At 51.1% G+C, this 15,172-nt stretch overlaps 1 protein-coding gene across 2 annotated transcripts; it reads left to right on the forward strand.

Moving 5' to 3' along the window:
- Positions 1-456: 456 nt before the first annotated feature.
- On the forward strand, positions 457-15,148 carry EIF5A (eukaryotic translation initiation factor 5A). Of its 2 annotated transcripts, none has more exons than XM_079952218.1 (6): positions 457-556; positions 6,950-7,136; positions 10,424-10,528; positions 11,322-11,453; positions 13,553-13,626; positions 13,782-15,148. In XM_079952218.1, exons 2-5 carry the CDS (start codon positions 6,972-6,974, stop codon positions 13,613-13,615), a joined length of 465 nt encoding a protein of 154 aa, XP_079808344.1. In that variant the 5' UTR covers positions 457-556; positions 6,950-6,971; the 3' UTR covers positions 13,616-13,626; positions 13,782-15,148. The 2 variants fall into 2 exon arrangements, with proteins under 2 accessions (XP_079808344.1, XP_079808343.1); XM_079952217.1 differs by having other exon boundaries at positions 462-556; positions 6,947-7,136.
- The last annotated feature ends 24 nt before the right edge of the window (positions 15,149-15,172 follow it).

The following is a 15,172-nucleotide window of genomic DNA, read 5'->3' on the forward strand; positions in this document are numbered from 1 at the left end:
AGGCGCAACTCAAACCGGACGGGCAAGGACTACTGGCGCATGCGCATTGGAAAACAAAGAGGGGGGGAGGAACTCCGTTTCTGTGCGCTTGCGCGCTGCATAAGCTCAGTCCCAAACGATGAAGCCGGACGTGTGGTTCTTTTCCCACCCAAATGCACATGCGCAGTAGGACCCCACACGGCCGGTCGCCTCGTGAGCATGCGTAGCCTCCTTCGCCCCTCAGACGCGCACGCTCAGAGCCGCTCCGGCGCCCCGGCGCCTACCCACAGCGCAGGCGCACTACGGCGTCGGAAGACGAGGCTCCGCCTCCTTTCCTTCCCGCCCATTGAGGCCACCTTCGCTTTTTTTTTTTTTTTGGAGCGTTTCCTCCCAGTGCGCGTGCGGCAAAAGGAGAGAGAGGGGGGGGGGAGGGAGGAGAGAGAGGAAAGCGACAGCGCGAGAAGAGGCAGGAGGGAGGGGGGGAAAGGGCGAGAGGAGGCGATAAGTGCGCGTGCGCACTGCGGGCTGGGTTGCAGCAGGCAGCGGCGGCGGCGGCGGCGGTTGAGCTCGCGGGCGGGTGAGTTTGGTGCGCGCGGGAGAGTGTGTGTGTGTGCGCGCGGGGCTGTCCCGTGTGTGCGCGCGCGGCGGCAGCCGTTGCGACGCGGCGCGGAGCGAGGGGGGGGGAAGGGAAGGGAAGGGGAAGCCTCACCGACCGGCGCCGCCGCCTCCTCAGCCGCGTGGCTCCCTTTCCCCCCTCACGGAACGAGGTGCCGCGCGCACCCTCCCCTCCCCCCTCCCTCATTCTCCTCAGAGAGAGAGAGAGCGGGGGGGGGAGGAGAGCCTGGCGCCCCCCCCCGTGTCGCGTGCAGGAGGAGGAGGCGGCGGCGAGGCCGAGGCCTGCGCTTGGGAGGCCAGGCCGGGCCCCTCTGCTGGGCTGACTCACGGGGAGGGAGAGGGGGGGGGAGTCAGGCCCGGCCGAGGCCTACCTTGGACCGGGTCTCCTTTGGGTTACACAGGGTTTGGGGGGTGGGTGGGTGGGGGGGAGGAAAGGGGGTGCCCATTGGGACAGGATGAGGCCTGGTGTTGCTTTTTCATATGGGGGGGGCTCCCTAAGACCTTTTAAAGAAACATACGGGGGGGGGAGTGTTAGCCTCCTGGTAATGGGGTTTGCGGCTGGACTGTATAACTTGAGGTTTGGGGGCTCCTTTAGCTCTTGCGTTGGGACTGGCAGGAAGGAATAATAATAATAATAATAATTTGTTATTTATAGCAAGCCCATCTGGCTGGGTCTCCCCAGCCACTCTGGGCAGCTTCCAACAAAACACTAAAATGCTACCTATTAAACCTGAAAAGGAAGGGGTTGGCGGGGACCCTTCGATTTGGGGGAAGGATCAGGGAAGGGCCTTTGAGGGGGGGTCGCCTCCTGCAGTTGCACAGGGTTACATTTTGGGGTCCTGCACCAGAAGGCATTGGTTTTGGAGTGAGGGCTGAGCGGGAGTTGAAAGAAAGAAGGGGGTTTTTTCTTTGGGGTGTGTGGCTCCTATATGAAGTCCACTCCCTGTTCTAGGGGCTTTACGCCCTGCTGGCTTTGGTATTGTGGGAAAGAAGGCCTTTGAGGACACAGGTGGGGGTGGGATCTGTTTCAACAAGGGGGTCAGGGCTGCCTTTAGGGGAGGGGAAGGGGCACTGAGGTTCCCGCACTCTGCAAGGGGAGGCTTGTCCTCAGCTGAACCTGGGAAGGTAGGAGATGGGTGTGGTGGGAATATCCCTCGAAGGGCTGCTCTGCAAGAAACAGAGCTGGAGGACGTTTCTCCCCCAGAGAATTGACATTTTTGCTTAGGGTCACCAGCTCTGCCCCAGTTTACGGCTTAGGGAGATGGCTGGTAGGTATCGAAGTAAGGTTTTGGTAGAGAGAGCTGGAATTGCCCACAGAGGTGTGCATGCATACGGAAGCTTATACGAAGAACAAACTTACTTGGTCTCTAAGGTGTTATTTTTTTATATTTATTTTGATTGGGAATCATTTCACTAGATGAGGCAGTGGAAGGGGCTTAAGGTTAGCTGTTGGGGGAGAATTAGATGATTCCCCACCCTCAGGCAAGGGCTGGCCCCAGTTAGTGCTTGATGAAGGAAGGGAGTGGTGCCTGAGTGGGTTGAGAAACTGCAGCAGGTTAGCAGAAAGGATTGACTTCCAGCTGGAGTGGGGTTTAAGGTCTGGTTTGGAGGATCAGTGCTGGGGCAGGAAGATGGCAGTTGGGGATCTCATAGACATGCTGTCTGCTGTTCCTGGCAGGCAGGTTCCTTGGGGAGTGAGCTTTGGAGTGGTTGATGCATATGACTTCCCTTTGGGTTCATGCATGAAAGAGTAGCTGGTGGTGTCTTCACCCCCTTGCCCTTAGCTTACTGAGGAGAGTAGCCCTGCAGGAACTGACAATGGGGTGAGAAACCCCCTGACACTGAAGTTTGGGCCTTTAAGTATGGAACCTGGGATATATTTTCAAATTTATCAGATTTCTATACCACCCTTCACCTGAGGCTCACAGGGCAGTTTACAGTATAAAAGCACAAAAATACATGCCATAGTAACAAAAACACCCCACCGTTCAAAAGGCCACGGTAGGTTGAGGAAGGAGCTGTTGCAATGAATCCCCCCTCCCCTTGTAGGAGAGGAGTGGATGAAGTGTGGCGGCATAGCTCCATAGTAGTTATAAATATATTACTAAATGCATGAGGGTATAGCAAATGTATTTTAAAGCTCTTGAATCCCATGAACCAATCCTCCATCTTTGCAGTTTTGTTGGAGAAAGTAGGCAAACTCATTTATGGTTAAGAAGTTGGGAGGGAGAAGATCCTTCTCTCCTGGCTGGGAGGGATGGAGCTGGTTGGTCTCCCCAGCTGGTTTCGGCATGGCTTGAAGACTTTCAAGTAGCAGGCCAAGCTGCCTGGAAAGCAGGGGAGGCAGGGAGATGAGTCCAGGGTTGCAACTTCCAAACTTGTTCCCATGCAAGGAGAGGCAGAAAGGTGATACGAAGCTGCATGTTCCTTTGCAATACCAGCCATACTGGTGGTATCTCCTGCTTCGCTGGTGTAGGGGCTGGGAACCCATTCACCATAGCACCTCCTGGTTTCCCCCCTGGGCACGGCTTCTGATTCCCCTTCAGGATGGCAGAGGTGAGAGCAGTGGCTGGGCTTCCATTGACTAACGGAGACCCTGGGCTGGGTGTGAATGACACTGACTGAAAGAGGCCTTTCCTGCAGCAGCTGTGTTGCCGCTGAATCTGTGCTAGGTGACTGGGAACCGTATGGCAAGAATTGCTAGGAATTTGGCCCTTACATGAGAAATGCAGTAACTGAATTTCCAATATTTTGCTGGGGATGTTTCCCCATGGAATCTTAAGGTAGCTCTGAAATGGGGGAGGGAGGGGGTGCAGAGGCACTGCCCGTAAATGTAAAGGGTATTTCTTCCATCCAAATGCTGTGGTAATCCTTTCCCCCCTCCCTTTTCCCCTTTCCTTGGCCATGTGTGGCGCTCTCTGCAGTGGCAGCTTAGCTGAATCATGCTTGGTGTTGGCAGGAAGAGAGGGAGTCTCCCTCCAAACATGTGGCACGGAGGGCCTCTCTGCCTGATCACTTGCGAAGCGGGGCTAAAACTTCCTGCCTTTCACTGCAGCTCCCTCCCTCTTCCCCACTGCTCCTCGCGGCGGCGGCAGACAAAAATCGGAAGCACGTGGTGACCTCGCTGGCGCACCCCGTTGCCGCCTGCAAAGTGACATGTCATGCCGCTTAAGCTGTTGCAGTTAACAGTTGTCCTAATCAATTATTGGAGCGTAGCGTGGGTCAGAAGCGGTTTTTAGATGAGGAGGAGGTGGGGTGGTGGCAGCGGCTGGAACTAAAACGAGCTCAGCAGATCTCTGGAGAGGGTAAATGAACCAGCATGCTCCTCCCGGCCTGGGAGGGAGTGCCAGGCGGCCATGTAGTAGCTGAGCGGAGCAGCTGTGGCTGCAGCCGCCACCGCCTCTGCTCCGCTTTGTCTTAACGCTAGGGTGAGCCTGCAGCACCTCCTCGGGAATCCAATCTAGTTTTTCCAGCTCTGATGTAAGATGGGGAGGGTTCCGGACGACTTGGGAGCCATGTGCCTGCACGAAATGAGGCGAGGCCCGGCCTTTGTCAGGGATCTCGTAGCCCGCTGAGAGGCACCCCCAGAGTGCGAGTTGGTAATTTGGGGAGACTTGGCAGCTGCGGCGGGGGTGTGTGTGCGAGCCTCAGTCCTTTCCATAGTTGCTAAGGGGTCCCTCCCCTTAGCAGGGATTGGGATGTTAATGTTCATTGCTGAGCTCTACCTGCAGTATCTACTCAGGACCTTTTAAACCTGGCGGGTGGGCATCTGCATGCTGAAGCCATTGCTGTGAGTTTTATTTGTTTTTAAATAGAAGTCAAAACTCCGGAATAGACTTACTGCTCATCACAGTCCTTGGGGCTTAAGGGTCTCACTTGCAAGCCCCAACAAGTGAAGCTTTTTCATTATACAGAGAACACAAATGGTCCTTTTCTCAAATAAAGCTTTCTCTTCCCCTCTCCCCACCCCAGCCCTAAATTACTTTGCATCCCAAGATCTTAAACCCTTCATTTTGTAATGACTTGCATTAGGGAAAGGCTAGCAGAACACCTTCAGACTCCAAATACTTACTTCTGGCGCTTTTGATTTCTTTCTTTTAAGCTATGCTAAATTTCCATAAAAATGCACTAAACAACTAGTCCAGGTAAGTTTCGAAGTGGCGCTGGGGAGGATGAACAGGCAGCTTTGATTGTTCTCCAAGGCAGGTGTGTTTCTCGCTTTTCCTCATCTCTGCCTTTGGCTCAGCATTAGTTTAGGGGACAGCACATATTTCAGAGTGTGATGCTCATAATCTGGTGTAGTTTTTACTGTCAAGGCACAGAAACTGGTCACTTCCATTGCTCTCTCTCTCTCTCTCTCCCTCCCTCCGCTGAACATTTGCCAAAATAACTTGTGGCTGCCCAGGCCAAAAGGTATGTGTGCTGGGCAGTTTTGGAATTTGCTTGGGTGTGGGGCCCCTGCCCCGGACATCACACCAGCTTATTTCAGCAGTTGCACATTCCACATGCTTGAATATTGGGCGACCTCCGTGCAGTTGGGACGCCGAGTCGTGCAGAACTCTTAAACACAACCAGCAGCTCAGGCATCAAGGGTTCCTTTACAGAAGGCAACGTGGAAAGAGAAATTGGTGAACGAAGCTGGTGTGATGGGGGGGGGACCAAAAGCGTGGCCCTGCTCCCACACGAACCCCCAAATGCACTACACATGAGCAGCACAGAAACAGGGCTATTGCGAGGCAGCTAAGTCCTTGTCACAGGTGAGAATTGACTTGTCACAGGTGAGAATTGACTTGGTTGCGCGCAGTGCTGGAAAAATGTCAAATTCCCATGAGCAGGCATTAGATTCTTAGGTGCCCGCCTTGCACAACACTGGAAACTCTGGATTAGTTCTGCCACTGCTGCCATGGCAGCTTCCTCTTGGCACGCAGAGATTGCCAGCAGAGCTCTGGACTTCCTGGAGTGCAAACTCCCCCCTTTGCAGAGCCAGACAGCTGGATTTTTGGACTCCCTTAATCCTGTCGGCCGTACCGCCTTGGTTCTCATGCTGAGGCGTGCGTTTGTCTGCCTAGGACTGCAGGCATGCAAGTGCTTCCTCGCTCCCCCCCCCCCAATAAGCTGGCGGTGACTTAAGCGTGGAGCATTATGGCCATGCTTATAACTAGAGAGCAGCTATCAGCCTGTACTTCTCCTCTTGCCCAGAGCATTGTTAACTGAGAACTGGCTCATCTAATGAAACGACTTGGCCGGCGTGATATTGACAAGCTAAAGTGTTTTACATGGCAACTGGTTAACCTGTGGAATTCATTGCCACTGGATATTTCGTCAACTCAAAAAACAGTTAAGACTTTTTGCCATGAATTTTTTTTATTTGGGGGGGCGTTAGGGGCTTTGTGTATAAGCCTTGGTAGCTGAATGGGACCTGAGTCCTTCTTCCGTGACACTTCAGAGGCAGTGGCCGTGTATTTCCTCTCCACAGCCAGAACCTGAGTAAAAGGAAGGTGGGGTTCTTGGGATGCGATATTCTTTGATTTAGGCTAACTTCAGGAACTGTTTCTTTTGAAAAGAACCTTGAAATCTGCCAATTAGAGCTGGGTGCAAAAGAAAAAAATCTTTAAAAAAGAGTTAGAATTCTGAACCCGGGAATTTGTTCCAAGTCTTGGAACTGAACTGAGCTTACAGCCCTGCCACACAAAAATCCATTCCTGGTTGCCGTGAGCTTTCAGAAACTTTAATTCAGGGGTGCGAGTCACTTTGTTAGCATAGCTAAGCAACCAGAAATCCTTGACCCTATACTTAAGTTTTAGACATTTTCCAGCAAGGGCGTCAGAAGAGCCTGCAGCTGGAATAAGGCCGAAAGGGGGCCCTTGTAGCCCAGCAATTCTTTTCTTCCAGTGACCAAGTAGATTTCCCAGTGGGAAGTCCACAAGCAAGGCTAGAGCGCAAGGCAGTGACATTCTCTTCCCTGCATATCCAGCAACTGGTATTGATAAACTTTGCTGCTTCCTAACTTTGGAGGCAGAGCCAAGCCGTCAGGGTCAGTAGCCATTGTTGCCTCATCCTCCGGGAATCAATCTGTACCTACTTTTTATGGATCCCTGCTGTGAGCACCGTTCGATGCCGGATTCTATACATGCACAGGGTGATCACGTGAACTGCCCCTACCTCATCCATGCCTGCGGTTAGCCAGGCATTGCCCCACCCTGACTCACTCCAGCCTAAAGATGAGAAATCGTCCTGGGCTAAACATGAGAAATTGATCGGCAGCACCAACCCAAGCCTTTTTATTTTGCAAGATGTTGGCGATGAGTTTGCCTAACCTTTCTTCCTTGTCTTTCTTCCCCTATGTCCCCAGCAGTTTCCATAACATCTGTTCCACCATGGCTGATGACCTAGACTTCGAGACCGGCGATGCCGGGGCCTCCGCAACCTTCCCCATGCAGTGCTCCGCTCTCCGCAAGAACGGCTTTGTGGTGCTCAAAGGGCGTCCCTGCAAGATTGTGGAGATGTCCACTTCCAAGACCGGCAAGCACGGTCATGCCAAAGTGAGTGTGCCTCGTTGCCCACGGCGGCTGGTGGCTGGTTTGCCTTCATGGTCCTCTTTGGGGACAGCTCTTGGTGTGAATTTGCATGCTGGTGTAGGGCTGCCATACGTCCGGAATTTCCCAGACACAGCCGGAATTCATCCATCGAAAATGGTGTCTTGGCGGGATTTCCGAGAATTGACTAAAATGCGTGGGGAAACCCTGATGTACGGCAGCCCGTGTGTTGATTTTTTAGGCGTTTCCCCTAAAAAATGGCTTAAAAACTTCAACTCAACATCTTTGGCAAAAAAACCCAAAACCCTCAACATCTTTTGTGTCCAGATTTTCACTTTTTGAAATATGGCAACCCTATGCTTGGTACTCCAGCAGGTGTTTGTGCATGTTCGCGTGCAACAATGTTAGAAACTCAGATATATAAGCTAGGGACCAAATTGCTCCTTAAATTGAGGTTACAGTCGCCAAAATGGAATGTCTACTTGCCATTTGGGGGGAAGGCAGTTCTTGAGTCTCATTTTTCAAATGGTGGACTGACAGTGATTGATTCTTATTTAAACATCCGGTTAGTTCAGATGACAAACCTTGAGCTAGTTAAGAACTCCGAGAACTTAAAAAAGAGCAGTCCCTTGATCCAGGCACAGTCCAGATATATATTGGCCAATCCCTACCTCTTTCTCTTAATGGTGACACAGACCGTCCATATTCACTTGGTTACTAGTGGCCGATAGCCAGGTGCAAAATGTGCCTGGCTAATTTCAAACCCTGGACCCGCGTAGTAGTTTTACTGTAGTCCTCCAGCTTGCCTTTTATGTTGTGCATCTGGGCAGTTGCCCATGAGCAGGCAAAGCATGTTAAATCAGCTGGCTTTTAAGGAGGAGGAACATCAAAATTGAATGGGTTCTGACACCTGGTCCTTGCTGTCTCCCCTTAGTACATTGGTTCCCAGAGTGGGCGGTACCAGCCCAGAGGGGTACTAAGAGGCAGGGGGTTGCTGGAGGGGTAATGGACTCTCCTGACTTTGAAAAGCTGGCATTACCAAATCAGGTTAATCAGTTTTGTTTAATTAAGCTAAATAGTTTAAGTTGGCTTTTGAATAAGGTAAAGGTAAAGGTACCCCTGCCCGTACGGGCCAATCTTGACAGACTCTGGGGTTGTGCGCCCATCTCACTTAAGAGGCCAGGGGCCAGCGCTGTCCGGAGACACTTCCGGGTCACGTGGCCAGCGTGACATCGCTGCTCTGGCCAGAGCCAGAGCCGCACACGGAAACGCCGTTTACCTTCCCGCTAGTAAGCGGTCCCTATTTATCTACTTGCACCCAGGGGTGCTTTCGAACTGCTAGGTTGGCAGGCGCTGGGACCGAACGACGGGAGCGCACCCCGTCGCAGGGATTCGAACCGCCGACCTTTTGATCGGCAAGCCCTAGGCGCTGAGGCTTTTACCCACAGCGCCACCTGCGTCCCTCTGGCTTTTGAATAAATATGCAATTAATTGTTCTGGTTTCAAATTTTATCGTGTTATTATCTTCCTTAGTGGGTGGTGCAAACTGCTATTCCGAATAATGCTTTTTATAGGGTAGGGGGCACTGGGGATGAGTTTGTGGAACCAAGGGGGCAGTGACCTGAAAAAGTCACTGTCTTAGAAGATGGGGTACATAGCGCAAAAAATGCCAGGAGGGCACCAGGTCTGGAGAAGGTGCTGGGCTTAGACAATAAGCCTGGAGCTAGAGGGTTTGTTCTTTACTTCATCTCCCTGTGTCTGTCTCTCTTTCTGCCCTGGCACAATTTGAACCTCTTGTTGTTCTCTTCTCCATTGCATGCAGCCCTTCCTGGCTGAGATCATTGTCTACATTTATAAACAGCCTTTCTTCCAGTGAGTTCAAGGCAGTTTGCAATATGAAATGCTGAAAAGTAAGGCGCAAGGTGGGATGAAAATGTTGTGTGAGGCTTCTTGGGTCTGCAAAGCATTGCTCTTTCCTCCTTCGCCTGCGCTGGTCACCTTTCAGCCACCTGACCTCTGAGGCATGCTGCCATTTAGCTTCTCTGTCTCCTGAGATCGTTTTCCAGCCCTTAGCCTCAAGGAACGACTTGCTTTAGAATGCGCCGAGAGGCCTGCTTTTTTGCCAAAAATGCAAGGCAACATACATGTTTAATCTCTTGAGCTCTGTTGGCAACAGTAGTTGTACCCCCAGACATCTGGAGGGCACCATGTTGAGGAACCCTGGCTAAGTGGTGTACAAAAGTACCCAGAGTTTTTCAGTCTGTCTACTGAGGCTGTATTCTCCTCTCCTGTGAAGAGCCAAAAGACCTGCTTTCTTTTTACGTCAGTGGCATTGTTAAGTCACCGGTAGGCGATGCATTCTGGTGGCTTTTGGAGACTGTCTGGATGATACCTGGACACTTTAGGATGCAAGGCGTGTTTCCGTGGACTGACCTCTTGGTGTCTGGGGCTAATCAGGTTCTTGGGGGCAACCTTTTGTGGGATAATCACTTTAGTACCTGTTTGAATCTTCCCCTGCCCCAGTCAGCGGTTCTCAAGCTGTGGGTCCCCAGATGTTGTTGGACTACGACTCCCATCATCCCTGAACTCTGGCCTTGCTAGCTAGGGCTGATGGGAGTTGTAGTTCAACAACATCTGGGGACCCAAGGTTGAGAAAGGATGGCTTAGATGGACTAGAAATAGAAACCCAAAAAAAAGGGAGTGGGTGTTAAAGTAACGCTTTGAACTTTGTGGAAGTTCAGCCTCTGAATTAGATAACCCAAAAAGTTAAAGGTGAAAGGCCAGTGGAGAAGAGACTGCAAAACGTGGCTGTTGGTATTCCTGATTTGTTTCTTTTTTTAAAAAAAGGTAAATATTGAGTGTATAAATAACCCACACCATACTGCTACCCTAATGTGGAAACTGGAGCGAGGGAGAAAGAGAGAGAAGGAAGGAAGGAAAGGGAAAGAGTGGGAGGCAAGGCCTAGCTGTTGAGGGAGTTCGCAGCTTGACAAGGAGACTGGTGTGCGAGGCACAGAGAGTCCAGGTCGAGCGGAGGCAGATACGGTGCCAGTGGGGTGCCAAGGGATCTGGTTGCAGTGGGCCAAAGCGTGCCCCCCAGTCCCAGACTGGGTGCGTTTGTGCCTGTGTCTGCCTCTGCATCTGTTGAGAAGGGGGCTGGCCTCCCTTCCTGAGACAGAACAAGGTCCTTGCCTGTTTCCTCCGGCCTTCTCCTGCAGGAACACCTGGGTGCTGTGTTGTTTTTTTAATGCATCCCCGTTAACATCCTGTCTTCCTCTCCACCCCCACTGTAGGTGCACCTTGTTGGCATAGACATCTTCACCGGGAAAAAATATGAAGATATCTGCCCTTCCACCCACAACATGGATGTGCCCAACATTAAGAGAAATGACTTCCAGGTAGGTGGGTGGAGCTGGGTGGGGTTCTCCCCCCCCCCCACTTCAGAGATGGGAATCCCGAAAGGAGAGGGTTGGTGTGCACCTGCTATGGCCTGCCTGGCTTGCAAACTGGGTAGACTGCTAGCGGTGGCTGCTGTAGCAAGGATGGGCAAAGTGGCCCTTCCACACAGCAGCTGCGGTGGGCAAAGGAGGCAGGCTTCTGCCCTTCCAGAGAAATCTTTTTAGCTCTTTGGGGCCCTCTCCCTCAGTTTTGAGCGTTCATATATGATTCTTCCTACCGCTGGATGTGCCCCAGGGACTGTTAGTTTTGTCTCTTTGTTCCCTGACAAATCATCTGCTGTTACAAACTTGGGGTGGTTTCAAAAAGGTGGCAGGCCAAGGCAGCTGGAGGAACAGACACTCCTTCCTTTCCATGCCAAGGTGAGCAGGAACAGGTTATTATTGTCTGTTAAAATCAATAGTTGCTTTTCCGCCATGGCAAGTCAAAGCAGCTTTAAAAAACTGCTTGCATTAAAACCTGGGGGGAGAGTGAAATTCACTAAAATATCTCAAACACTTTAAAAGGCCATATGGGCAGTTAAAGAGGAATTCTTTTGCCTGGTGCCTGAAGATACACAATGATGGCGCCGGGCCAGCCTCCCTGGGGAAAGCATTCTGCAAGCAGGGAGCCACCACTGAAAAGGCCCCGTCCTTCTGTTGCCAAAATGCTACTTCAGTGAGTTTTTTAAGTCTGGAAGGGTGGCCCGATAGCTCAGCGCTGACTGTTCTGCCCTCCTTCCTTCCTTTCCTCCAGCTTATTGGGATCCAGGATGGGTACCTCTCCCTGCTCCAGGACAGCGGGGAAGTCCGGGAGGATCTACGCCTTCCTGAGGGAGACCTGGGCAAGGAGATTGAACAGAAATATGACTGTGGCGAAGAAATCCTGGTAAGAGAACACGTCAGAGGCCGGAGGGGAAGAGGCCTGCTGCTGCTGCCGGCCTCCCTCCCTTGGCCCAAGTGATTGGGGGGTGTATTTAACAGCAGCGGTCCTTAGCCCAGAGAGGCCTGGGATGGCAAAGCATGGTGACGACTTGAAAAGCAGGGTAAAAACAAGGCAGAATACCAAATTCCAATCCCAGCCAGATGCAGAAATGATTCCATAAGCCTTAAAATTCTGGAAGCACCATGTTTTCCCGTCCGGTGTAACATAAGCAACAGTGGGAACAAATTAAGCTTTGTTAGGGAGGAAGTTGCAAAGTTGAGGTGCCCAGGGCCATAGGTGGCCTTGGCTGGGCTTCCCAGCCACCAGATGGGAAGATTTTCCTGCGGGTGGAGTGGAGAAGGAGAGAGATCATGCCTGGCGTTGATCTGAGTGTGCGTAAGGCCAAATGCCCCACCGCTGCTGTGTCTTTGAGGACGTTGGAGATGAGATAAGGAGGAGGGGAAACAGGGCACTGGTCCTCAGCTGCACAGTGGGGTGTTGGACAGCAGACAGAGCAGGTTGCTTGTGCTGCTTCAGATGGCAGGACTTGGCGTCACTCTGCAGCTCGGAGCACCTGCTTCCCTTGCAGAAGGTCCCAGCGGCATCTTCAGGTGGGGAAAGACCTTTCCTGTATACCTGAAGGAGCGTCTCCACCCCCATCGTTCAGCCCGGACACTTGAGGTCCAGCTCCGAGGACCTTCTGGCAGTTCCCTCCCTGCGAGAAGTGAGGTTTCGGGAACCAGGCACAGGGCCTTCTCGGTGGTGGCGCCCGCCCTGTGGAATGCCCTCCAGATGTGAAGGAAATAAGCAGATATCCTATTTTTAAAAGACATCTGAAGGCAGCCCTGTTTAGGGAAGTTTTTTTAATATTTAATGCTGTATTGTTTTTAACACTCAATTGGGAGCCGCCCAGAGTGGTTGGGGAAACTCAGCCAGATGGGCGGGGTATAAATAATAAATTATTACTATTATTATATATTTCTCTGCCTGAAACCCTGGAGAGCCGTTGCTGCCAGTCAGAGCAGGTGTCCCTGAGCTAGGCAGGCTGGTGTGACTCAGTAGAAAACCGCTTCTTACGTACGATACTGGTGGCCTTGGCAAGCTCTCCTTCGCCGGAGGTCTTCAAGCAGAACCCGGATGCCCATTTTGGATCATGCCTGGGCTGGGGCTAGCAGGACCTCACGATGGCTGGGCTCTGCTTCCACAGTCGGGAGGCAGCGATACTTCTGAACATCGGTTGCTGAGAACAGCAGGAGCAGGGAGGGCTGTTCTCGCACTCGGATCCCGCTTGTGGGTTTCATCTGGTTGGCCACTGTGAGAACAGGATGGTGGACTATTGGCAAGAGCCCTCCTTCCCCTCCCCCAAAATAATATTTATTATTTTCAGTAGGTAAATATAATAAAAAAGAAGAGATGAATAATAATAAAGACAAACAAAAAAAAGGAGAAAAAGAGAAAAAATAAAAAAGATACATACAACATACAGTGGTGCCCCGCAAGACGAATGCCTCGCAAGACAAAAAACCCGCTAGACGAAAGGGTTTTCCGTTTTTCGAGGCGCTTCGCAAGATGAATTTCCCTATGGGCTTGCTTTGCAAGACGAAAACGTCTTGCGAGTCTTGCGATTTTTTTTCGCTTTTTTCTCCCTTTTTCTAAGCCGCTAATAGCGCTAATCCGCTGAGCCGCTAATAGGGTTGCTTTGCAAGACGAAAAAACCGCAAGACGAAGAGACTCGCGGAACGGATTCTTTTCGTCTTGCGAGGCACCACTGTATTGCCACTTAATTACCATCCATCTTCAAAAACATAGTATTTGACTTCCTCAAATCTCTTCCATCCGAATTTCTTAGTAATTATACGTAGCAGTTTCCAATATCAGTGTTTCAAAAAACCATATCACAATCCTAATCATATTACGTAACTTTCCTTATCGTACATTTTCTTATTTGTAAACTTAATTCCATTTTAATCCTAGGCCTAATTGTTTCTTTCAAGTGATTACATATCTTTAAGAGCCCTCCTTTCCCTTCTAAGCTCTTGATTCTTTCTTGCTTCCTCCCTCAGATCACCGTACTGTCTGCAATGACTGAGGAAGCTGCAGTTGCTATCAAGGCCATGGCTAAATAAAGGAACCACAGGTGAGTGCAGACCCAGGTCAGAAGGATGCTCGCTCGAGATGGAAGGGAAACGTGCAAGGCTTTTGTGAGAGATGGGAGAGGAGTCGTCTCTTGCCTTCCTGCCACTGTCACCAACCCCTGTCACCAACTTCTCTTCTTTTTCTCCCACCTTGCAGGGCAGCAGTTTCAACTTGTTATGAACCAGAGAGGATCGCAACCCGCAGACTGTCAGATTTGGCTCCAAACCACCCAAATCTCTCTCTTTTTTTTTTCTTTCCCCCCTCCTCTAAAAAGCAAAAAAGGACAAAAAAGCAAAACCCCTCCCACACCCACTCACTCCCTTTTGAATTAAAACAAAAGAAAAGAAACTTTTTTGTGGTCTTTTTAAAAGCAGAAAAGCAGGACGCATAATTGTATTCCTTTTGTTATGATTTCACTTGTTTTGGTCCCCCTCTCGCCCCGGTCCTCCCAGTCCCCCTCCCCTCTCTCGGGTGCTAGTAACACTACAGTTGTTTTCTGGCAAGAGAAGTTGAGAATTTGCACTTAAAAAAAGGAAGAAGAAAAAAAGAATAATATTTAAACGGCTAGAAGGAGGGGGGAAATTGCAGGAGACTCTTGTTGATTTTTTTTTCTCTCTCTCTCAAGTTTTAATGCTTTCTGTTAAGATTGGTGGCAGCGCTGAGGAGGGAGCTGCCTTTCCTCCCAGAAAAACTGAGCAAAAATTAGAAAAAAAATTACCGTTGCGAATTGCGAAGAGTCGCACTCTTAACCCTGTCAAATGTGTTTGTTCTCGTGAGCGTTTTCTGTTGAGGCAATGTGGGAAGGGGACGTCCCCCCCCCCCCGCATAGTGGTGGTTGCGGCAATTCGGTAAATTCTTTTGGGACGGCATCCTTTCTTGTGCTTTGGAGGTTAACCCATTAAATGTGGTTTTTTTGTGGGGGGGGGGGTGGCGGCGGGATCACTGCTCTAGTTGCTGAGCTTGCTTAAAACTCCCTTCTTTAACCCCTTCCCTTCTAGAGCACAGGAGCCCCCCCCCATCCCAAATCTGGAAGTGGGGGGGCAGGCAGTGTTCCTGCCAAAGGCACGGAACTCTGCCCCCCCTGAAATGGGAGGAGAAACCCACTCGCGGCTGCCTGGCGAATGACACACTTTTTTTTGCTCCTCGCCCTCATCCCACCTGGGCCCTGATCCCTGTCAATCATGTTCAAGGACACCCCCCCCCCCTTTTCCCTGGCAACCAGTGCTGTCGCTGCCTCCCTTCTGTCCTTGGAGCTAGCTAGAAAGTCTCTAGCACGCCCCCCCCTTTCCGCCTCAAGCCCTTTTCTGCGCATCCCCCACCTACGAGCTGTTCAGGGTAAGGGGGTCTTCTGGGGTAGGTAACAAACTAGCCCCCACCCCACCCGCTGCCCATTTCCTTGGTTCATATTTACTCCCCTCTGCTGTTCACAGGTCAGCGCTGTGGCCTCCTCCTCCCTCTCCCCCTGTTAATCCAACACATTTGTTAATCAACCTCAATAAAAAAAACAAGTTTAATATGAAAAACCCTTTTCTGGCTGTGTGTGTGTG

This window comes from Podarcis cretensis (assembly GCF_951804945.1).
Source record: "Podarcis cretensis genome assembly, chromosome: 13".
In the NCBI taxonomy this organism is placed as follows: domain Eukaryota; kingdom Metazoa; phylum Chordata; class Lepidosauria; order Squamata; family Lacertidae; genus Podarcis; species Podarcis cretensis.

Coding starts and splice junctions, on each gene's coding strand:
- EIF5A (XM_079952218.1), top strand. CDS start 6,972: ATGGCTGATGACCTAGACTTCGAGACCGGCGATGCCGGGGCCTCCGCA. Junction 7,137..10,423: donor GCAAGCACGGTCATGCCAAA/GTGAGTGTGCCT, acceptor CCCCCACTGTAG/GTGCACCTTGTTGGCATAGA. Junction 11,454..13,552: donor ACTGTGGCGAAGAAATCCTG/GTAAGAGAACAC, acceptor TTCCTCCCTCAG/ATCACCGTACTGTCTGCAAT.